This window comes from Gallinula chloropus (assembly GCF_964237585.1).
Source record: "Gallinula chloropus genome assembly, chromosome: 17".
NCBI classification, from domain to species: Eukaryota; Metazoa; Chordata; class Aves; order Gruiformes; family Rallidae; genus Gallinula; species Gallinula chloropus.
The window spans coordinates 6,711,632-6,734,386 of record NC_140102.1 but is presented as its reverse complement, the minus strand read 5'-3'; the positions used below and the strand labels follow the sequence as shown (position 1 = coordinate 6,734,386).

The following is a 22,755-nucleotide window of genomic DNA, read 5'->3' as shown; positions in this document are numbered from 1 at the left end:
GTCTTTTACTGTATAAGTTGGGTCTTTGTCTCTTTTTTTTTTTTTTTTTTTTTTTTTAACCTAGGACTTCACCTGACAATAGCTTATCCAGCCAAACCGGTTGAACATTAGGAGCTCTTGAAAACTGGGAGCAGTGTGATAGAGGCCCAAGACACCCCTTAGTTTCCAAGAATCATAGAATGTATAAGGTTAGAAGGGACCTTTAAAGGTCATCTACTCCGACCTCCCTGCAGTAGGCAAGGACATCTTCACTAGATCAGGTCGCTCAGAGTCCCATCAAGCCTGACCTCAAATATCTCCAGAGATGGGGCCTCCGCTATGTCTCTGGACAACCTGTGCCAGTGACCTACCACCCTCGTAGACTTGCAGTTTTAGCTGCCCAAAAGAAAATATGTAGAAGTTGACCTTTTTGCCTGAAGAATTCCATCATGCTGGCCTCTGTGTGTATTTTACTTAAGTCACTTTATTTAAGGCAGTTATAAGCACTTATTTATGATGCTTGTGGAGTCAGCATCACCATCAAATGGAGGAGGAACAACGGCAGGTCTGTGGCGTTCAGAAGGGTGTGTTGGTTGGTAGGTGTGTGACTGCATCAGCTCAAGCTCTGACAGTAAGAGTTGCTAAAAGGTTTGACAGCACAAGGGCTTTTGTGCTGCACAGTCAGATTTGAGAGGGTGTAATGTTCAAGCTCTACACACAGTACACTACTAAATAATTCTCTTGTTGCCAAGAACACGTTAAGTAATAAATACCAGCCTGTTAGCCACAGAGTGTAACGATGTATAAATTAAGTGGATTTTTCTGTTACTAGCATTTGTAGCAAGTCAGTATTTACGCTTTGTTGTGAAGCTTTTAGCTTGCTTTTGTGAAGAATCTTTGCTACAGCTTTAGCTGCTGTTAGTGAAAGGGAAATACTGAAAGAGCTCTCACAGCTGGTGTGGGTGTGGGAAAGGAGATGAGGCCAGGATCTGGATGGTTGTTCCAGGCAGTGTGGGTTTGTGCCTTGGGGTGCTTGTGTCCTGTACCAGCACGTGACACTGTTGTGCGGCCACTTCACCCGTTTCCTATCCACACCTAACCCAGGTGCATCTCTCCTTCAGAGCTCTTTAATGGAAAGCCAGTGCAAAGAACCCAGCACAGGCCGTTTCAGGTCTGTCATCTGAGTGTAGGATATCTGTCTGTGTGCATGCTGCTCAATCGTAACTATAGAAATAGTATGTAGCTATGCCAGGACTCAGGCCTTCCCCATAGCATCCAGGCTTGCTGTCCTCTTCAGTATTGCATCATCAGCCATGCCAGGGAGACAAGTGGATGTGCAAAATACCATTAAACTTTCCTTTTTCCCTTTTTTCAGAGACCTGAAGCCTTCAATGCATTGTTCTTTTTGCTAATTAAGATATTCTAGAAATATTTAGATCATCTTGCAGTAAATAGATAAATCACCTGATGATTCATAAGTTTTTTACATGTTTGAACCATGGAGAAGTGTCACACCAGGCTAATGAAACTGCACTGCATTTTATCTCTCCGTTACTGACAGAACATCAAGAAAAATGAGTCTTGAACAAAAGTTAACAGGCTTCTTTTGTATGTTTTATGTAACAGATGGCAACAGCTTGTTTGACTCGATGGCTGGTGGAATGCGCCTGATTGTAAGCTGCATTTCCTCCTTCCTCATCCTCTCTCTGCTGCTTTTCATGGTCCACCGGCTACGCCAGAGGCGACGAGAGCGCATAGAGTCTTTGATTGGAGCAAACTGTAAGTAGCCTGTGTCTGTGAGGAGTCTTGATCCAAGTACTGTATGTGCTTCAGAATGAAGAGAGCAGAAGAAATGCAAACCTGTGGAAGACACCACTGGAAGCCTGGCTGTGGATTCTTCTCTGTACTGTATCTGAATGTAGCTCTGCGCTAGCTGCCCGAACTTGCCTTGATTTGTACGAGTTCTGCTTCTCTGAACCATTCCACATTCAAAGAACCCCCCTTTTATATCAACACAGTTATCTTGTGCTTACTATTAACAGATTGAGTATGGAAGGGTGAGGCATGTCATGGTCTTGCTTGTCTCTGTGTGTGTGTCTTGGGAAGTTCTTTAAACATGAACTTTTTTAACTGATAATAGAAAAATATTTTTTGTTTGTATGTGGTCCAGATCTGAAGTATCTTCTACCTGTGACTGACCTCCTTAGTTTGAAGAGGTTAGATTCAAATTTAGATGTGATGCAGGACAGACAGGCTGGGAGCAGGCGGGCCCGTGTATCGTTGTGTAACTGCAGTGAGTTGACTTGTATAGGTTATGTAGACTTTTCTAGGTCTTCAGGAGACACAAGTTCCTTGGGTGTGAAAAGTGGAAAAAGGTGTTGAGATCTGCCTTAAACTGAGGAAGAAAGCATGGGGTAAAGTCACTTACTACTTTTTCTTCTCTTGAAATAGTGCACCATTTTAACTTGGGCCGCAGGATGCCGGGTTTTGATTACGGTCCCGATGGTTTTGGAACTGGCCTTACTCCCCTACATCTTTCTGATGATGGAGAAGGTGGGGCATTTCATTTCCATGATCCACCTCCACCCTATACGGCTTACAAGTATCCAGATATTCAACACCCAGATGACCCCCCGCCTCCTTACGAGGCTTCTGTCAATCCAGACAGCATCATTTGTTCCACTCCAGGTATGCAGGCAATAACTTCTCTTTTCATCTTTTCTATTTTGCTAGAGGGTAGGTGATGGGGTTGCTTTAACTATATTTAAGTGGTTTTATGGTTTCACAAGAATATCTCCTATTTCTCTGATGGAAAAGTCTTTTCTTAAACATCTTAAGCTTGGTTTTTCCCAATTGAGGTTCTTTGGATCACCTAAATCATAAGTGGACTCTGTACTGGAAGCAGTTTAACTCTTAGACCTTACCTCTTTTCAAGGCTTACCTTGGATGGGTTACCCGGTTACCTACTTTCCACTGTGCTGGTACTTTTTTCTAGTCTTCTGGAGATAAGTTTGTGGAGACTGGTATTAAAAAGTAGAACAAATGTCAAGTACAAGAGACTTTGAATAAAATATACCCAGCATCTTCTCTCCTCCCCACTTCCCCCACCCACACCCCCCAAGAATTGACCAAAAATACCACTTTCTAATGATTCACCCAGTGCTCTTCAGTTTTGCAGCTGCTATATTCATATACTGTAGAAATCATTCCAATTTGGGATTTTATAGCAGCATATTTTGCAAGATAAGTGAGCCTGATTAGTGCAACTATCTTATTTATATATCAAAGTTTTATTTTTGCTACATAATTTTACTCTATTGCGGTGGCATCTCTCTGCATTAATGTGAAACCAAGAAAAACTAGAGCCTCCAGAAATACAGATAGTAAATCTATTTGGGAATGTGAAATGATATACTTCATGTTCTGATTCTGCTTATTTTTTGTCCTCTGCAGATGGAGTTCTCTCTGAGACTGTGCAAAGCAGTCCTCCATCCCTGGGAAACTGTGATGTATCCCCCCAGCTTACAGAGGGATCTCTTGCTCCTTCAGTTGGTCCTTCTCCAGTGGAGCTGGAAGACTCTGCTGACAGCAGCACCTTTCTTGTCCCTCCAGACACACCACTAAATGAAAACACACCGGCAGAAACTCTCACGGGCAGCCATCACAGCCACTGTTCTCTTAATACCATTGTATAAAGGAGCAGAAAGCCCACTGCCAGCCAGAAAGAGTTTTAGCAACTGTTTGCACAGACAAACACTAATCCGTGGTTTGAACTTCAGAAGGAATCTCCACTTTGGTTTTTTGAACACTACCTTTATGTTCTAGATTAGGGTTGTGCCTCTCGTTTTTTGGCTGTCGTTATTCATTCACTAATCGGTTTGTCCTGTAAATATGGATTGTATAACTGCTCTTGTTTTTCCATTGGCTATGGAAAAGAGTGCAGAGAATTCCTTTGACTTCTAAGGAGGTGAAAAGTATGGGTAGGGTGGGTTGTTGTTTTATTTTTTTTTTTCATTAACATGAGAGGAAAGAAAATCTACATGAGAGAAAAGCTGCTGGGATTTGGCTGGATACCACCGGACCGAGGGACCAGGCGATGGAGAGGAAGGGTGGGGGCAGTCACTCTTCAATCAGTTGCTTGCTCTCAGTGCTACCTTTGGAAAAGGCAGAGAAGACAGAACTGCAGGGGAGGGGGCTGGGGGCCTGTTCTACAGACCTAAAACACATGCCAGCAAGTAAGAACTACACGGTGTAAAACATTTGCATCTCTTGATCTGCGGCGCTGTCTCGGAACACTCCAGGGTCTGGAGGATGAGCGGTCTGTGCAGTGTGTGACAAGTGGGTGCTGAGAAAAACAGGATCTGCAATTACAGTAATTTGTTGGTAGCTGCAAAAATCTCGTTCTGCTGGGTAAACTTCTGTCCCATAAAGAAAACTGGGTCTGTGTAATGCTTGTGTCCCTTTGGTAGAATCCTCATCCCTGTTAGGTAATACTTCAGGGAGAAGACGGGGAGCAATTAACTTCGGTGCAGTCTGACTTCACTGTATGAAGCCCCTGTTATAATCCCATGAGGAAGACTGAGGTGTTTTTCTTTGTGGTTTAACTCCTTTACAGTGAAGAGTTGCACAAGACTGCCCTGGATAAAAGACCGTTGTTCTTGCTTTTCTCATTGCATGCTATATTTAGCATGTCAGTGTGTTCCCTCCACATCACCACTTTGCAGTTCTACAAATACCATGTACATGCAGCGATCAACACGCTCTATACGTGATGTTTAATTCTAATTGGACTCTTGCTCCTAATCAGAGTCCCATAATTCTAGGGACTTCACCTGTGGCCCCCCAATCATTGATCTGGGTCCCACGAGGGGTTTTAATGGTTATTAAATCAGTGAAGCAGATTGCTTCATTCTGATACATCAGCTTAAGTTTCCCCCTCAGATTGGACTCTTTAATTTGCACGTGGCAAAAAGATTCAGTCACTCCCTTGCTTCACCCAAACTCGAGCATTTGGTTTTGATAATGACTGCAAAAAAATCAGATTTTAAATTTAAGTTTGGGTTTCAGTGTGCAAATTTATCCTCTCCCCCCATCCTCATCCTCCTCTTGCCTCTGCTTCTCCTTCACTTAACTGTAGCAGTCAGCAGGCGCCGTGAATGACAAGGATTTTGTAAAGAGTGCCCCTCGTGAGTGTTCTCCTGTACCTTATGAAGGGTACAAGCCTAGAGGGATGGGGAGAAAGCACTGCATGGGGGTGTGTATGTGATCTATTTTTCTAGTAATGATGAGAAATCGTACTTGTATGACAAATCCTGTCCCACTGCTGTTGTTTCCCAGCGCAGCTGACTCTTTCCCCATTGAATATGCTGCTACTTTCTATTCTGTGTCTTGCCTGTAGGCTTATACTGTACGTGGGGATTGGTCTGGACAATTCAACTCCTCCTGCAGAGAAAACTGTGAGTTTGGTTATTGACATGGTATCTGGTGCCTGTTCAGGCACCTGCTAACAATGGTGACTCCATCGGAGAGCGTGAATCACAGTTGTGGGGCGCGCTGCTGGCACGCGAGTGGGAGGAAGCGCTGTTAGGAAGCCTCTCCCTGCCTGGAGCCCTGCCACCGCTCCCTGGTCTCACTGGCTCTAACAGCAAGTGGTACGAAACGAGAGGAGCGATTCTCCACCCTGTGGGATCTCTTACCGCCGCCTCCTCTGAGCTCAAGGCCTGGTCTAATGAAGTGGATGGGTAGCAGTAGTCAGAACCGTGCTACAAATCGCTGAGCATTTCTGAAGTGTGAAAATAAAGCGGGTTTTGTGCATTTTTGAGCACATTCATACATTTTATACATTGTACGTACTGATTTTTCTTTAGTTTTATAGGTACGAATGCGTGTGGGTGTGTGTGTTTCTGGGTGGTGAGAGATAGATATAAATATATATATACATACTGTAGACAGTAACCTTTGTGCTGCGTCCAGCTAGGTGAAGCTAAGCACTGGGATATAAAGTAGGCTCTTAGGGTTAATACTTCTCTCAAGCTGGCTACACTCTGTTGTAGGACAGGCTGTGGTAGTGTACACTTAAGTAGGATGCAAAGTCTATATTACTACAATCCGTTCCTGAAGACTATTTTGTTAGCAGTGCAGAATAGAAAACCTGCAGTTTCTTTTGAAGCCAGATGGAATATTTGTTCTTTGTAGTATCCTAGCGCAATAACAGAAGGCCTTTTGGCATGGTTTAGTCTCTGAAGCTGTGTTTTGTGGCTGAGGTGAACAGATCCCTTACCTCACACTTCTCCTAACGCTGTGGGAATCTCTTTGGGGTTTTGGGTTTGTTTAGGTTTTTTTTTTTTTACTTCACTTTTGTTCTGTGGTGACTTTTGTTTGAAAATAAGCTCTGTTACAACTGGCAACTTCATGGTGACTCCTGGTTGTAGCTATTCCAAATGGAGGCTTCCCTGGAGAAGCCTCGGTGTGATGCTTTCCCCATTGATTCTGAGCCTTTCCCACTGGTATGTCAGCACGGGGCTGCAGTTTTCTCTCTCTTCCCCTGTCCTTCTTTGTCTTAACTGTGAGCAAGGGAAGCTTTGCCTTGAACGGAGCAGCTCGCTCAGTGCAGCTCACTTACCTCTCAGTGAGCTGTTAAGTTGGCAATAAAATTGTCATTTTTGCCCTTTTTAATGTAGCTTTTTCACCTCGGGTACTTTCTCTAGGAGTAAGGGCCTTTGTAGCAGAAAACGTCACAACTACTCAGACTTCTGGACCAACTGGGGAAGAGTTAAGTTTCCTTGACAGCAGCTGACTCCTCAGCAAACCTTCCTTGCCCTTGGCAAGGTGATGGGTAAGCAGTTTGTCCTGAGCACCAGTTAGAGGGGTGATGGTTGCTTGAGGAAGACCTTTCTGTTTTGATTGCTGTTAGATGGATGAGATTTTTTGGAGCTATGTGCATTGATCCCCCCCCGCCCTCTGTTTGCTTCTGGGTGTTTTTCTGAACTGATGCATCCCAAATTCCTCCCTCCCAAGTCCCAGCAGGGGAGATGGTGTTACCTGAGCAGGGCACGCTGGGGATGCCTGTGACTGCAGTCGTTGTGAAGCCACCGCACTCTGTTCTGCGCAGGGCTCACACCTCCTGTGCCCTTGGACAGAACCACTCCTCAGACTCCCCATCCTTACCACGTCCTGTGTGCCGTATTGAGGTCTCTGCCATTCCCTCTAGATCAGCCCCAGATACCCGCTTCTGCCAGTGTCACCAGTGATGCGCGGGCACAGTCCCACAGCCGCTTCCAATTGCTTCACTAGGAGAGTTGCACTGTTAGGAGGACAGTGGGTTTCTTTCTGTGCTAAGGAGCACAGCTGTCACTCAGGTGTACAAAGAGCTTGTCTGCATAGCGTTCGGCCTCATCTAGGTATGAGCCTCTGGCTGTTCCTTCACCTGTGTGTGGCAGGACACCCATCTAGAAGAAGGAGATAGATGGAGTTGTTCTCTGGGGGCTTGGTCTCGCAGTCTCTGGTGCTCTGCCTCCGCTGGTGTCAGGGGACAATGGCCTGTTCATGTCTCTTGAGTTTCACCAGGGAAGAAAACTGTTCTGTCACCAGTAATCACTGTTCTTATTTCATGTTAAATGGATTTGAAGCTGGTTGTAAAGGTGTTTTTATCTTCCAGTGGCAGAGCACTGAAGTCACAGTGTTGCCTCCCACAATCTATAACCGCATGTGTCTCTAGTTGCTGAAACATCTCCTCTTCTCCCTAGCTAAGGAACGTGCACTATACAGAACCATCTCTTAAATTTCCCTTGCAAGTTGGGAGCTGGACCCTAGAGTTAGAGCAGGTTGGTGTAACGGAGGCAAATGGAAGTTCATACACTTCACTTCTGATGTTCCAAATGAAATGTTTCTTTGGAAGAGACACTTTTGGCACTAAAGCTCTGCTTCCCCTCAAGCTGCCTGTGTTACCTGCCTGCTACGGTACGACGTAGCTTTAATTTCCTGCTGTCCTGCACCTTGAACTGTGGGTGGGTCAGAGTCGATGCTGGCAGAGGTACTGTGTGCTGTGCTTGCTCCGTGGCCCTGCTGTGCCACACCCCGGTGTGGGGCTGGCAGGTGCCTGGGAGGTTGGGTGAGAGGATGAGCTGCTGCTTTCTATCTTCCCCAGGAAAGTAATTCTAGCCACCACTGCACTTGCAGGCTTCTCCTGTATAGTTGGTTTGTGACTGGACTTAGCTGTGGCAGTGTATAAAAGATTTTGATATTCTGTGAAATACCATGTAGAATTTAAATTTGATACTATGATAATTCAGTCCCTGTGACACTATTTTTTTTTTTTGGTTTAACTTCTTTCTTTGGGGTTGGCACTAATCTATCTTCTTTTTCTTTTTTTTTTTTCTTTCTTCTCAAGATGCTGTGAGAAACATTTCATCCAAATGCCAAATAAATTGTGTTCTGTAAGAGAAATGGTCTGTTCCAGCGTCTCCTGTTTCCTCACCCATGTGGTTCCTCAGCCTTACAAAGAAAGGGCTTGGTAACTCACACTTTGGAGCCACGATCTCACCAAAAGATCAATAGACATGTTTTTAACTTCAAGCAGGGGGCCTGCCCCTGTCCCTTTGTGTCCAAAATCCAATGAATTTGCCTATCTTACTGTAATTTTAAGGAAATGGCTGGATACTGAAAAAGGCTGAGTGCTGCCTGTTCTGCTGCCCTCTTAGCCATGGGGACCTTCCTGCCCAGCCTCCAGGCAGGTGGTGTCAGTGGTTGTGTTGGGTGGGAGGGGTGTTCCAGACCCCCACCTACCGGGGCAGCAGGGCTCTGGGGAAGGAGCTGGCGAGAGGAGTTGGTGTGAAGACTGAGCCGTGCTGCCTCTGAGGCTACAGCTGGCAGGGGGAGGCTGATGGAAAAGCCTGATGCCAACTCCGGACCTCTTCACCTATTCCAAAGTTCAAGCTCCAGACTTCTCACCGAATACCTAAAGGAAGGCTTTGGGTGCTGCACCCTTCCTTCGGCAGTGTTTTACACCCATGGATGGTATGGGGTATGCTGAGGTGCCCTTCAGTGGGATGGCTGGGGACACCTTGGCTGACAGCTATGTTTTGGGGTGTGTGGGGGGGTTCCCATCTGGGCTGTGTCCTGACCATCCTGTGGGGAGAAGTACAGCAGAGTTGCTGCCTAAACCAGCCCTGAGCTGCTTTACAGCTCAGGTGAGTGCAATCCCATTCCAGGCTGAGCCGGGCTATGGGGGGTGGCAGGCAGCTCCCCCTCCCCAGTGCCCTGGCCAGCAGTGGGACAGGAGGTGATGCTGCCTCTCTTGAAAGGGCCTGTGATGAAATTGCTTCATGGAGCTGCCTGAGCAGGGACTATTCCCCCGGGATAAACACCTCCCGAAGCAGTTCCGTGATGCAGGCATGGAGCTGGAGCTGGCAGCTGGTGGGATGGAGCAACTCCAGCTCTGAGCCAGAGTCTCATCTTCTGTCCCAGCAAGGTGTGTGTCCCAGCTGTCTGCTCCCAGAGCCCCGTGCTGCTGGGGGCAGTCACCTGCCTGTCCTAGGCAGCACAGCTGGAGATCCAAGTGTTGGTTTGCTGGTGGGGGGATGGATCCTCCTGGGGTGGGAGAAGCTGTGCTGCTGGCACTTGCCCCTCCTGCTCTTCTGGAGTGCTCCAGGCAGCATGTGCAGTGCCGTGGGGCCATGGAGCCCCCATCCTGGCGGCTGCTCTCTGTTGTGATCGTCCTGGTGATGCTCTCATTGAATCACTGGATGGCCTGTGGTACAAGTGCTGCCATCAGGCTCTAATCAGTTGGTCTAATCAGTTTTATGGGGAAAAGTAGTTAGAAGAATTAAAACTGAATTGGCCTCCTGACCCCAGTCTGCCAGGGGAGAGGTGGTTTTCAGGCATGAGGAAGGAGCAGCGTCTCCTCCATGCTCAACACAGCCCTGGACCAGTGCTGCCTGCCTGCGCTCCGGGCTGGGAGCTCAGCTCCTGGAACCATTCACAGGCTCATTACAAGCTGCTGGCTCACAGTTATTGCTGCGAGTGCCGCAGAACAAGTCTCTGCAGCGTTGCTGGGCTGTCCCCGTGCCCTGCCCGTGGCTGCAGGATGTGTTCATTGCTGAAAGCCGTCCAGTGTGCAGTGTCATTGTCACCGCGGGTGCCGCGGAGGGCTCTGCTCTCCCTTTCCTGCACCCCACAGAGGGCAGCTGCCACCGCAGCCACCACCTCCATCCTGGCTGGACCTGAACCAGCACAGACCCCCGGCTCCCAGAGCGTCATCTCCGCTCTGCTGTGAGATGCAGGTTCAGCTGGGGGCGATGGGATGCAGCTCTTCCTTCACTGCCGGTCTTGGGGGGATAAAATGTGTCTTTTTATAGCAGGTGCCCCATGCCATGAGCACTTGGGGGGGCTCAGTCTGATAGGGACCCTGCGCAGCTCTGCTGATGCTCCAAGACCCTGTGCAGATACAACTCCTTCCCTCCCTTCCTCTTGTAGCCTGGGGACGGGGTGATGCTGTGGCTGCAGGGAGTAGCCAGGACCACAGCCGCTGCTCCTGGGGCTCACAGCCAGTGTCTTCCCTGCACCCCACGCAGAGTGGGCAGTAGTTGGCATTGGTGCTTAGATGCTGTGGCAGGGGTATGGCTGGGAAGCCTTCTGATGTGAGCTCTTACCAGCTCACAGCGTGTGTTCCTGGGAGGGTGACTGGCAGCTGTACCCAGTGTGGAGCATCTGGAGCCCTCAGCCCCTGGGAGAAGGCTGCGGACTTGATGTGTGGGTCGGATGTGTGTATGGACCATGTGCTGGCAGTGGCCCCGGGGGGTGCCAGGCTGTGGGGGGCTGGCTGGCCTCCCCGGGCGGGGGGAGATGTCGCTGACCCCGGCGGTGGCGGGACCGCGGGATGAATGAAGGGGCTGTGTGGCGGCGTGCGACCAGCGCGCATCTGCTGGCCACAGAGCCTCCTTTGTGCCAGGGACGCTGTGCTCCCGGCCCTGCCCCTGGCTCCCCCCAGGCAAGTGGCAGCTTATTAAGGAGATCAAAGGTTTTAACAGAAAATCAGAAGCTACTGGCGTATTTATTCCCCTTGAGCTTCATGTCCCCGCTGGTGCCTCCTTCTCTAGGTGCCCACAGTCCTTCGTGCACCAGTCCCTGGGTGCTGTGAAACATGGTCTGGCGGCTCAAGTCCTTGTGGTGTCACTGTCCCCGGCAGTCCAGGTCCCTGGCTGGGCTCCCGGGTGGCAGCGCAGGATTTACCTCCAGGAGCTGATCTTGGCACCTCGGCTCTGTGCTGGCGCAGCACGTGGTGGGGGTTCCCGGCCGGATGGCACCGTGCCCGAGACTAATCAATGGCTGCAGCTTAAGTAACTATTTTTATTTTCCAGTGGTGTTTTTTCCCCGTCACAGCTCTTGCCCTTGGTGCTGAGGGCACATGTGCCCGCGGGGAGCTCGGCTGGCCCCGTGGCCGCAGGACGATGGATGTGGTGTCTCCCTGCGAGGACAGAGCAGAGCTGCAGCATCTCCTGCAAGCTCACCACCGCGGCAGCAGGAGACCGGCAAGTACAAAGCGGCTCTTTTGAGGTTTGATCTGGTTCCTATAGAAACTGGAGGTTGTTGCTCTTGCCAGGCGCCTGTGCCAGCAGCCAGTGGTGCGCCCCGGGGAGCAGGGCAAGTGGGGAGTGGGGTACAGCGCCTCACCTTGCTGCTGTGGCTGCCTTTCTAGTGCCTTGGTGCCTCCCTTTGCTTCCTCGCTCCACTCCTGCCCCTTGGCGGGGCCGTGCCGAGCTTGCCGAGGCTCTACATCCCCCTCCAGCCGGGCGGGGGTCTCAGAGCCCCTGGGCTGGCTGTGCCGCTCCTTGTCCTGGCAGGTCCCTCTGAGGGACAAGGGACTTGTCCCCGCCATGGCTGGGTTGCTTGCTGCAGCACAGTGCTGCTGGTGTTCCTGGTCACACGCTGGCTGTGGTGACATCTCTGCTGCTGCCCTCCTTGCCAAAAAACACCACCAGAGAAGTCTGAAGCCCTGAAAACATGTCCTGGGGAGCTTCCCTACCCTGGCTGATGCCCTGGGGGGAACAGCCATGGGGTGGTGAGTCCCATTGTCTCTCAAACCCCAAGGGTCTGGGCTTTCCACACACGCACCCCACTCCCCCCCACCCCCCCACCCCCACCCCCCCCCGCCTAGTACTCCAGGCTGTCCCACAGCAGGAGTTGGCAGGGGTCCTTGTGCCACTCGGTGGGCTCATGTCTCCAAGGGAGGTCTCAGTGCTGGAGCAGCTCCTCTCCTTCCCAGCAGCAATTAGTGGTGGGCTGCAGACCTGGTGAGACTCTCCACCTTCCCTGCCCACCCTTTGCAGCTTGTTCCAAAAGAATGATTGCAGCCCTCCACAAACTACCTCATCCCCGGAGCAAGGGCCAAGTATCAACCATGGCTCAGATCCAGAGCAGCTCAGGGGAGCCCTGTGCTGCCCCCCTACTCTGTGCCCCACAGAGGGGACACAACATGCAGCTAGGTGCTACCCAGGCACCTGCCCAGGCACCTGCCCCGGGGTGGGGACAACCACGACCCAGAGAGCCCCCGCTGAGGACAAGCCCCGGCCGGTGTGTTGTCCTCGCGCAGCCAAGTGGTTCTGCTGAGACAGAGCCTGGCCCTGGCCAAGCCAGCAGCAGGAAGCTCCTTCCCGCTGCCCTTGCGCTGCTGCCGGGTTTGTTCATCCTGGCAGCGTCTCGGCCACGATCCCAGCCAGGGCTGAGCACTGGTGAGAGGAGCTGGGCCCCGTGGCCTCCTTTCCACTGCTGCCTGGAGAGGGCAGGGATATTTTAGGAGAATGTGACACCACCACTCTCCTCCGGTGTTTTCACCTCCCTCCCTACCTGCCTGCTGCGGGATTGTGGCTCTGCTGGAAAGACCCCAGTTCCCATGGGACCCACCTGGATGGGTGTGATAGGCATGGCAGGCCGTGTCCCCCAGCACAGGGTGCCTGTGCTGGGCTTGTTCCCTGGCATTGCCCCCCTGCCCAGGCCAGCTGGTGCCCCCCTGCCTGGGCCAGAAGGTACTGTGGGGCTGTGAGAGCCTGAGCTGCAGTGGCATGAGGAGGCTTTGTGCTGACTGGAGGGGAAAGGGATGAATCCTGCCCCACCAGTGTCCTGCTCCTCAGTGACCCTGCTCAAAGTGCTGTGGGCACCTGCTGTCCTTTCCCTGGGGAGGGGCTGTGTGCCCCTGCTTTGCAGGGATGAGTGGAATTTGGCCCATGGGTCCCCAGGGCACTGCCTGCTCCTGCCCCAGGGGCTCTCCTGGCCTGGGGGCTGCAGAACCTGCTGCTGGCTGGGGGGTTGCCAAAGCTGAGGAGGAACAAAGGCTGACCCACCTGAGTAGCTTCAAAATATGGGAAGGGGGTAGAGCTGGTGGCCCCAGCCCCTTCTTCCCACCAACAGCCCCCCTGAAGCCCAGCTGTAGCCCCGAGGTGAGGGGGGAATGGGATGGGGACTTCTGCTGACAAACCCTGCTTTGGGGATGGAGAGTGGGATGGTACATGGGGGCTGCCCCCTCGCCCCTCAGAGTGCTGCAATATGCTGCACCCCCAGGTTTTGCCAGCCCCCTGCCTGATCCCAGACGCCTGCCTTCGGGCTGGCATCCCAGGTAGGGGTGCTGCATCCAGGCAGGGGGCTGGCATCCCAGGCAAGGGGCTGGCATCCCAGGTTGGGAGGCTGGTACCCCGGGCTGGTATGCCAGGCAGGGAGGCTGCATCCAGGTAGGGGGGCTGCATCCAAGTAGTGGCCTTGCATCCCAGGCAGGGGTGGGCTGCATCGGGCAGGGGGGCTGGCATCTCAGGCAGGGGGCTGGCATCCCAGGTTAAAGGGGCTGGCATCCCAGGCAGATGGGCTGGCATCCCAGGCAGGGGGGCTGGCTCAGCGCGGAGGGGCTGGCTGGGGGCCGGGCCGCTCTCCCCGCTCCCTCCTAGCAGCCGAGGAGTTAAAAACTCAGCCCTTGTGATGAATATTTAACAGCAGCGCACAGGCTGGAGCGGAGGATTTCTCCGGGCTGCCTGGGCGCTGGCAGCTCCCGCCTCAGCCCCGCCGGCCCGGGCGCACTGCGGAGGAGGACGGGGCGTCGCGGCGGGGCCGCCTGCCCGGGGCTGCCGGTCCCTGCCAGCGGCAATGGGGACGCGGGGGCTGGGGATAACTTTTCTGACTTTGCCTCTCGTCATGCGAGCAGCCGCGGGAGGTGAGATGCGCCGCCCGCCCGCCCTCCTCCCAGGGAGTCTGGGGGGGCCGGGGGAGACGGGAGGAGGGTCCCCGCGGTGGGAGAGGACGGGGGGTAGTGGTGAGGGGGCCGGGGTGTGCTTGTGACAGTCCCGTTCGTTCCCTTCCCGGGGCAGGGGGGGTGACGCGGGGCCGGGGTGCGGGGGACAGCGGCCCCAGCCGGGCTGGAGCGGGGACTGGGGCAGGACCCCTGCCCTCCCTCCCACCATCCCCCTCCCCGCTGGAGGATGCCCCCACCGTGCCGCTGGGCTCAGGGAGGTCTCAGCCCGCCCGGGGCTGCCTGTCCGTCCTGGCAGGAGGTGCCTGGGCCGGGGTCCCCTCACCACAGACCCGCACCGCCGGGAAACCACAACCCCCCGCCTGCGGTCCCGGGGCCGAGGCGCTGGGGGGGTGCTCACCTGCTGTGAGGGCGGCTCTAGCTCTTGCTGGAGGATGCTCGAGGTTGGGTGAGGGCCGGTGAGTGTGGTCTCCCGGGAGCTTGGTTTCCCCCGGACAGGGAGGAAACAAAACCTCAGCTCCCTGTCCCGGGGAGTCCCCGAGTCCCGCTCCGTCCTACTCCCAGGTCCCTTCTGGGACCGGTGTCTCCTGTACCGCTGCATCGACGCTTCGGGTACAGCGCTGCCGGTCGGGGCTACGAGCAGCACAGGTGGAGCCAAGCAGGGTTCCTTTGTCCTGCTGGTCCGAGCGGCCGCGGCTGGCACACGTGCGGCTCGGCTCTCCTGCAGCCGGCCCGCTGGCATCACCGGGAACCGCTCATGTAGGCTGGCCCCAGGAGCCCTGAGCACCCACTCCGTGGCTCCTGCCAGGAGCAGCACAGCGGGAAAGGGAAGTGAGGTGAGGGAAGGGGCTGCATTCCCCTCGGTTCCCATTGCAGAGCTGATGGCTCTGGGCAGCTGTGCAGACAACAGGAGCTGGGTTCTGGCTTCCCGGGCATCCCTCGGGTATCCCTCGGGCATCCCTGCATCTGCTGCACCAGCACCGGCGTTGAGCGCGTTGGTCCCCATGGCCACCCCGAGCGTGGGCAGCAGCGAGCCGCGGCCCCGCAGTGTGGGCACAGGCCTGCCCACCGCCACCCCCGGCCTGCTGCAGCCCCCACCGACCGCCTGCTGCTGCCAGCCCTCCCGCGGGGAGCCACGGGAAGCACAGGGGGAGGGCTGCAGCAGCCCCCCCCCCCCGGCTCCCCACTCACTCGGGGCTGCTGAGGGGTGGGTGAGGCGTCTGGTGCAGAGCGAGGGGCTGCCTTAGCTCTCCGGGATGGGTAACGGGGCGACAGCCCCCACCGCCGCCGGGGAAGGAGCCTCACGAGCAGCGGGGTTTGGCCACCTCGGAGCCGAGCGATGCTGAGGGAGGTTTCCCTGCAGAGCGGCCGGGGGAGGCAGGAAGGGTGCGAATGTGTGAAAACACCAGCGCCGAGAATAACCGGGATGAACGCGAGTGCTGGCAGGACCCCTGGCTGCGGCGAGGGGTGCCCTCATCTCTGGGGGCCCGGCACGGCCATGGGTGGGTCTGGGGAGCGGGTGAGGGTCTCCATCGCCTGCCCTGAGCTCTCCTCTCTCCCGCAGGACAGTGGTGTTACGACTCGCAGGACCCCGAGTGCGGTGAGTGGTGCCCCGTGCGGGATGGGGGTGTCGGGGCTGTGCGGGGCTCAGACTCCCGCATCTCCCCGCGATGCCTGGCTGAGGGCACCCAGACAGCGTCAGCAGGGAGCGTGGCTTGGAGAAGGGTGAGCTCACCTGTGGCACACCAGGTGGGAATGGTTAGAGGAGCTTCACTTTCAGGTGTGCTGGTGGAGAGACTGGAGGCAAGTGCCTGAGCCCCTTGGAGAGCTTTGTTCCCCCTGAAGCAAACTGAATCCCATAATGAACACCCACGGTTAGCCACCCCTGGGAGGCACGGGCAGCCGAGGGGAATGGGGCACAGCCCCAGGAACCAGGAGGGGCGGCTCCATTTGGGCAGGCAGTAATCCCTGCCTGGGGCACTGGAAGGACTGGGGGCACTTTGTATTGAAGCATGCAAATAGCTTGTAAAAGGTTAATTAAGGATCAACGAGCATTTAATCAGCTGTTACGGCTCAACTGTTTTATAGCTCTGGAGTGCACGTACCCCAAGCCCAGCTGCCATGGCACATCAGCTGTGGCTGGTGAACGGGCATCCCTGGGCTCTGCTCATCCCAGCCAGACCAGTGCTCGGTGTCACCAGCAGTTTGACCTCGTCAGGCAGCAGTGAGGGCAGGTTTCATGGAGCAGGGCCAGCGGGCAGTGGCTTGGGCAGCATGGAGCAGTGCCTCAGGGATGGTCCCGCACTGAAGGCTCTGGGTGATTTGTGGGGCTGCCCCATAGCACTGTGCTGGGGAGCCAGCAGGGCAGTGGCACGGCCGGGCTGCCGCTCCCAGGGTTTCCAGGTAAAATGCTGCCTGGAGTAACGAGAGGAGAAGGGGAGGAGACAGGGCTGAGCCTGGGGAGCAGGAGGTGGGGGTGAGTATGTCTGTGCTTTGGTGTGCCCAAGGGGAAGGCAGGCAAAGGTGACAGCTGGGCCATGGGGCACTGCTGGGGGAATGCCCCCTCACCCAGCCCCAGTTGGAGGGGATACTGGGGCTAACGATGTGTAGGTCAGCCAAAGGTGCCAGAGTGGAGCCAGCCAAGCCCACGGAGGGATGCCCCGAGCTCCTTCGGGCTGGAGATGCCTGGTGTGGACAGGGCTGGAGATGCAGGGGAGCTCCTGGATCCTGGGTGGGACTGCAGCCCATCAGCTGTAGCCTGCAAATGAGCATTGAGAGAAGTGATGCAGGGGTGGCAGGGACAGCGAGCCCCACGTATGGGGTGTGTGGTCTGATGCTGGTGGCAGCTGTGGGGACCTCTGCTCTGCTCATGGCACCCGGCAGCACTGTGGATTTGCAGTGGGTCCAGCCGGCTGCAGGTGCTGCTGTGTCCTTGTCCAGATCCTGCCACAGTGACCCCCTGCCCTGGGAGCTGCTAATGGGCATTGTGCAGTCACGCTGGGTCCCATCTGTGTTTGCCCCAGGACAAACTGTGTGGCCAGGATGCGCTCTCACCTGCCACAGCTGGACAAAACCGGTGTGGGGAGGCTGAAATGTGGTAAACACCCCCCCCCCCCCCCACCCCCCCACCCCCCCCCCCCCCCCCCCCCCCGCCATGTATTCTGTCGTGGGGCTTAAGTATTCTGTCCCCCTGTCTCAGCAGCTCCCGTCTGCTCTTGCAGGTGTGGGTGGTTTGCTCCCCCTGCATAGAGCAGCCCCCTGCCCAGCCCCAGTGTGAGCCCCAGCCCCAGGGCTATGGCAGGATGGGGGCTGGCACAGCCCTGCGAGGGGGAATTGCTGGCAGGGATGGGCAGAAGGGGCTGGGAGAAAAGCCTGTCCTTTCCCCAGCGGCAGGTGGAGGGACTGGATGGATGCTGCTGGGCTAAATATAGCCCCCGGCCCCATGAGGAAATCCTGCTCAATTATGGATGATGTTGCAATAAGCCCCCACTCATCAACAGGGAGGAAGGCTGGCTGGGCAGGAGGGCAGCTCCCACGGGATGCAGCAAGCACGGCAGGGCTGGCAGGGGCGGCAGGGCTGGCTGGGGACACACAGCCTTGTGTCGCCCTGGGCACAGCGGTGGCTCGGTGGCTGCCCGTGGTGCCCCCGCTCCTCCTCTGCAGGCCCCAGCCACTGGAAGGAGCTGAAAGCCACATGCGGCGGTGACAAGCAGTCCCCCGTGAACATCGACAGGCGCCGGCTGCAGCGGGATGGTGGCCTCGGGGACATCCTCTTCGAGGGCTATGACCAGGCCCCCCCGGGCAAGTGGAGGCTGGCAAACGACGGGCACACAGGTGCGTCCTGTGGCGGGGCTACCCTCAGCCCCCCCACTGCCCTGAGTCACGGGGCAGCATCCCAACTGGGGCTTGACTCCAGCACCACTCCCGGGTGCTCTCTGCCCGCGAGCTGCAGGGTCCTGGAGCCGCTCCTGTCCTGTGAGATGAAGCCTGGGTAGGGCAAGACCAGTGCTGTCCCCATCCTTACCCTGTCCTGCTGCCCCTGCAGTGATGCTGAGCCTGGCAAGCGAGTTGGCATCCGAGCACATCACCATCAGTGGCGGGGGCCTCCCCGGCAAGTACCGCGCGCTGCAGCTCCACTTCCACTGGGGCAGCCCAGCCGGGAACGGCTCTGAGCACACCCTCGATGGACGCCAGTTCCCCATGGAGGTAGGTGAGGAAAAGCACCCTGAGTCCTTGGCATGATGGGAAGGTCTGATGCTGCTGCATCCCAAAGTTGCCCTGTGGCAGGGTGAGTGGGCTGAGGGTGATACTGCACTGGTGAGTTCGGCCACGCTCCCCATCACCACAGCCTTGCACTGATGGTGGGACACAGACAGCTGCTGCACAGGGTACTGGGGGGTTAAAAACCAGCTGATATGAGACAACGCTTTTTGTTACCATGCCTTGGCCAGGCTGCCCCCTCGGAAGCACTCAGTGGGGTTTGGAGGGCTCTGTGCCCCACTGGGGCTGCACGCTGAGTCAGGGGACACAAGCAAGAGCGTGAGGGAGCGTGCTGTGCCAAGCGCGCCGGGATCCTTCTGGGTTAAGGAGGCTCTGTGCCTGTAAAATATTAATTATCTGCCAGAGGAGAGCGAAATTTATGCTTTGCAGCTGGCGGGTGCCCAGGACTGCTGTCTCCCTTTCCCCCACCCCCTTCACTGGGGTGCTTCAATGCTCGGAGCTGCCGCCCTGCAGAAGCGCCCGTGGGACCCACCCAGAGGGTTTTTCTGGGGGTGGTTGGCTCAGTGTTCAGCCACCCCAGGATGGCTGGGGAGATCCACGGGCCACTGGTCCACTGCTCAGCTGGGGGTGGCTGCTCACACTTGGTCCCTCCGTCCTTTTCCCAGCTGCACATCGTCCACATCAATGTCAAGTACCGGACAGTGGCAGAGGCCAAGGGGCATCCCAACGGGCTGGCCGTCCTCGGCTTCTTCTTCCAGGTGGGTCTGTGGGGACTCATGCGGGAGGTGCAGCTGGGGGAGCATGGTATGGCTGCCTGAGGGTGTGAGGAGGGGCAGGAAGGTTGGGTCAAGGCTGGGAGGTGCTGGGATACCTTGGTGGTGCAAGGTGCCATGACCCCCCAACGCCAGCTTCATGCAAGGAGGTGCTGGCTGGGGCCCCACTGCTGCTTGGCTGGGGCCAGCTCTGCCTATAGATACTCAGTGGTGCAGGGTGACCCAGTTCTCCCCACCCCAGCTTCCTCCTCTCCCCCTCTGCAGGTCTCCGAAGCCCCTAACACCAACTACAACACCATTGTGGCCGGGCTGAGAAACGTGTCCCACGCTGGTGAGTCGCCTCCTTGTTGAGGCGGGGGTGGAAATGGGAGAGACTCCAGTGCAGGAGGGCAGGGGTGCAGCTGAGTTGGGTGGGGGTGACCTACCAGTCTGTGGGGCATCTGGCTGAAGAGAAACTGGTGGGGGTGGCCCCACTGTCCCCTCCATGTCCCCAGCATGGGATGGGCTGACTGCTCATGTCTTGCCTCACAGGGGACTCTGTGGATTTGGCCTCCACCTTCCGTCTGAGCACACTGCTGCCACACACCGGGCGGCTCTCTGGGTACTACCGCTACCAGGGCTCCCTCACCACCCCTGACTGCAGCGAGGTCGTCGTCTGGACCGTCTTTGAGGAACCGGTGGAGATCGGCCGGGAGCAGGTACCAGGGTGCACAGCCCCACGCTTTGGTGCCTGAAGGGCTGGACCCCCTCCCCGTGGCCCCTCTCCTTGCCCTTCCTGACCCCTAAGCAAGAGCACGGGGAAAGTCATCTCTATAATAATGCTCCGGGCAACCTGGCAATTAATTAGTTTTATGAGGGTTAAGTAACGGAGCTGTGGCCACCTGCCTGCAGGGGGAAATCTGGCTGTAGTGCTCTGCTGCCCAGCCCCGGTGTTCAGACAGCAACATGGGAGGGTTCCCACTGGAGCTCTGACAAGGCTCCAGGGAGGTGGGTGGGTGCGTGGGGTGCTGGATGGATGGAGCCAGGTCTCTGCTGCTGCCCAAGGTGGGTGCTGCTCTTTGAGGGTGTCACGGGCTGGCTGCTTTTCAAGTGCTCAGTGCAGGCAGAAAGGCACCATTACCTCCTTCAAAACTCAAGAGCCGACCCTTGCAAGGGCCTGGCTCATGTACTTACGCTCCACTCTGGTTTCGGGAGAGCGGTGAGGGGTAGCAGGACGCCCACTGGCATGGGGCCATGCTGTGGGTCCTGTGCCATTGGCTGCAGGGCAGCACGAAAGGAGGGCTCGGAGCGGGCAGGGGCTGGGGGAGCCCAGCGAACCGCTGCCCACCCCTGCCTCTCCCCCTGCGCAGCTGCGGGCGTTCGTCAGCACCCTCCACTTCCCAGCTGCTGGCTCCACGTTCCTAAAAATGACCAACAACTTCCGCCCACCACAGCCCCTCCGCAGCAGGAAGGTCTTTGCCTCCAGGGCAGCCACAGCCAGCAGTGGGTCCCGGTGCAGGGGCTGCTGCCAGCTCCTCTCCCCCCTGCTCCTGCTGGCACTGCTTGGCCCCTGCTTGCCAACCCTGTAGGATCCTGCCCAGCCTTTCTCCAACCAGTCTCCACAGGAGCACCGCCCTGCTGCAACGGTGATGGGGAGCAACACTTTTGGTTCATGGGTTAGTGGGGAAAAAAAATAAGGAAAAAAGGAAAAAAAAAAAAAACCAAACAGCACGTCAAAGCCTTGGCTGGGTGAAGATTTTGCAAATTTGGATGTCTCTGGGAGGCTGGAGCCCCTCCCTGTGCTGCCCCTGCAGCCAGGCAGTGGGAGCCAACAGGAGGGGAAGCTGGAGGGGCTGAATAAAGCCGGGGTCCTCACCAGTGGCTCCTTTGGCTCCGTGTCCCTTTGGCATTGCTGGGGCAGGGTGCTTGGCATCAGGGTGTGGGTTATGGCACCTGGGTGGCACTCGGGGATACCTGCCCTGTGTGTGGCTGTACAGGTGGGGACGAGACTCCCCATCTCCTCCCTGTGTGATAAATTCCCAGGGCCAACTCCTGGCCCTGCTGTGGCTCAGACACTGCCCTGTGGCTTTCCCTGGGGCTGGGGCTGGCTGATGGAGGGATGAGGCTGTCCCTGGGGTCACAGCACCCCTCGATGCAGGGAACGGAGGGATCTTTCCACAGAGCTGACTTTGCGCTGGCAGAGATAGCTGTGTCTGCCAGCACTGCTCCTGTGCTGCCTGGCAAGGCAGGGGCAGAGCCGGGGCCCAGGCAAGTGGGGTGGTTCATAATTAATGTGGCTGAAGCTCCAGGCGTGTTCCTGTCTCCTCCTGAGTTATGGACATAGGCGCACAGGTCACCTCTCTGGGCACAGAGTGGGGCGGGTTGAGGTTTCCATCATTTCTGGGGGAAACCGCTGCCAGCACGGGGCTCCAGCCCCCTGCCAGCCCAAGGGGAGGCTGCAGCACCCATGGGTGCAGGGCGCCTGAGCATCCTCCTGGCACAAGGCTTGGGCCCCGGCTGGAGCCTGCGGCGGGGCAGAGGCATCTCCAGGGGATGGAGGGGCCCAGCTGAGGCTCTGGCGACCCCAACAGCAGGGTGCTGAAAGGCCCCTGTGGGTGCTGGGGCTCTGTGCCCCCCAGAGCTCCGGTCTCGGAGCAGCCACCCCGCTCTGGAGAAGGGAGGGCAGGGCAGCTGCTGGCGCCCCGAGTGCCGCTGGGTGTGCGAGCAGACGCGGGATGCTGAGCCTGGGCCTTGCGCTGCCGCAGCCCCCTGCGCGCTGGCGGCCGCTGCGCAGCTCCCGAATTCCCGCCGGGCTCCGGCTGGAAGCGGCAGCTCCGCCTGGGGCTCCGGGCCACGCGAGGGCGCCGGGGCCGCGGGACCGGGCGGGGCGCGGCTGCCGCACCGCCCCCGCGGCCGCCAGGGGGCGCCCTCCAGCGGCTGCGGCCACTCGCGCCCCATCCCGCGGTGCCGCTGACGCCCGGGCCCTTGTGCCCCCCCCCCCCCCCCCCGCGTCCTGCCCCTGCCCACGGCCCCTCCCCTCTGCCCTCTTCCCCATCATGTCCCCCCCCGCCCCTTGTCCCCCCGTGCCTGCCTGTGCCCCCTGGCTCTCCTTGTCCCCCCTTCGAGTGTCTGATTGGAGACTGGGGTGGGCAAGGAGTACCCTGAGCTGGGGGGTGCCCCGCGGCCGGATGGGGGGGCGGAGGGGCCTGAGGCTGGCGTGGCACAACCGGGGCTCCCAGCCCTTCGGAGAAGGCAGCTGCATGGGCCAGAGGATGTGGGGAGGGGGTGTGGGAGCCACCAGCCGCCACTCTGGGTGTTGGGCTGTGCCTCCCACCCCGGGCTGAGGCAGAGCAGGGGCTGTCTGGTATTGCCTGAGCTTGGCACAGCCACGGAGCCAAAGTGGGGGGGCTGGTGTGCGGCCCTGCCCCGCTCCCCCCAGCCTGGGATGGGGCTACTCTTGGCCCCAGTGCTTGCTTTCTAGTTTCAGCCCTGCTGCCTCCAGGAACAGTGGCTGTTTGGGTGGCTGCAGCTGCTGCTGGGAGGGCGGGCAGGCTGCCCCTGTCCTCTCCGGCT

The 22,755-nt window shown here is 56.9% G+C and overlaps 2 protein-coding genes across 3 annotated transcripts in view; both read left to right on the top strand.

The window, feature by feature from the left end:
• Window positions 1-3,674, top strand: part of DGCR2 (DiGeorge syndrome critical region gene 2) — a gene marked incomplete at both ends in the record, with an annotated part of 41,703 nt that extends 38,029 nt beyond the window's left edge. For both annotated transcript variants that reach the window (XM_084272289.1, XM_084272290.1), the window contains 3 exons: window positions 1,606-1,758; window positions 2,431-2,667; window positions 3,433-3,674. In XM_084272289.1, the coding sequence (XP_084128415.1) occupies window positions 1,606-1,758; window positions 2,431-2,667; window positions 3,433-3,674 (632 nt within the window). The remainder of the gene's footprint in view (window positions 1-1,605; window positions 1,759-2,430; window positions 2,668-3,432) is intronic.
• Window positions 3,675-14,106: 10,432 nt separating this feature from the next.
• Window positions 14,107-22,156, top strand: LOC311198153 (carbonic anhydrase 15-like; the record flags this gene model as incomplete). The annotated part of the gene is made up of 9 exons (XM_084272053.1): window positions 14,107-14,173; window positions 15,774-15,809; window positions 17,873-18,043; window positions 18,255-18,415; window positions 19,096-19,188; window positions 19,468-19,534; window positions 19,735-19,901; window positions 20,553-20,767; window positions 21,841-22,156. The coding sequence occupies 9 exons, from the start codon at window positions 14,107-14,109 to the stop codon at window positions 22,154-22,156; spliced, it is 1,293 nt and encodes a 430-aa protein (XP_084128179.1).
• Window positions 22,157-22,755: the final 599 nt, after the last annotated feature.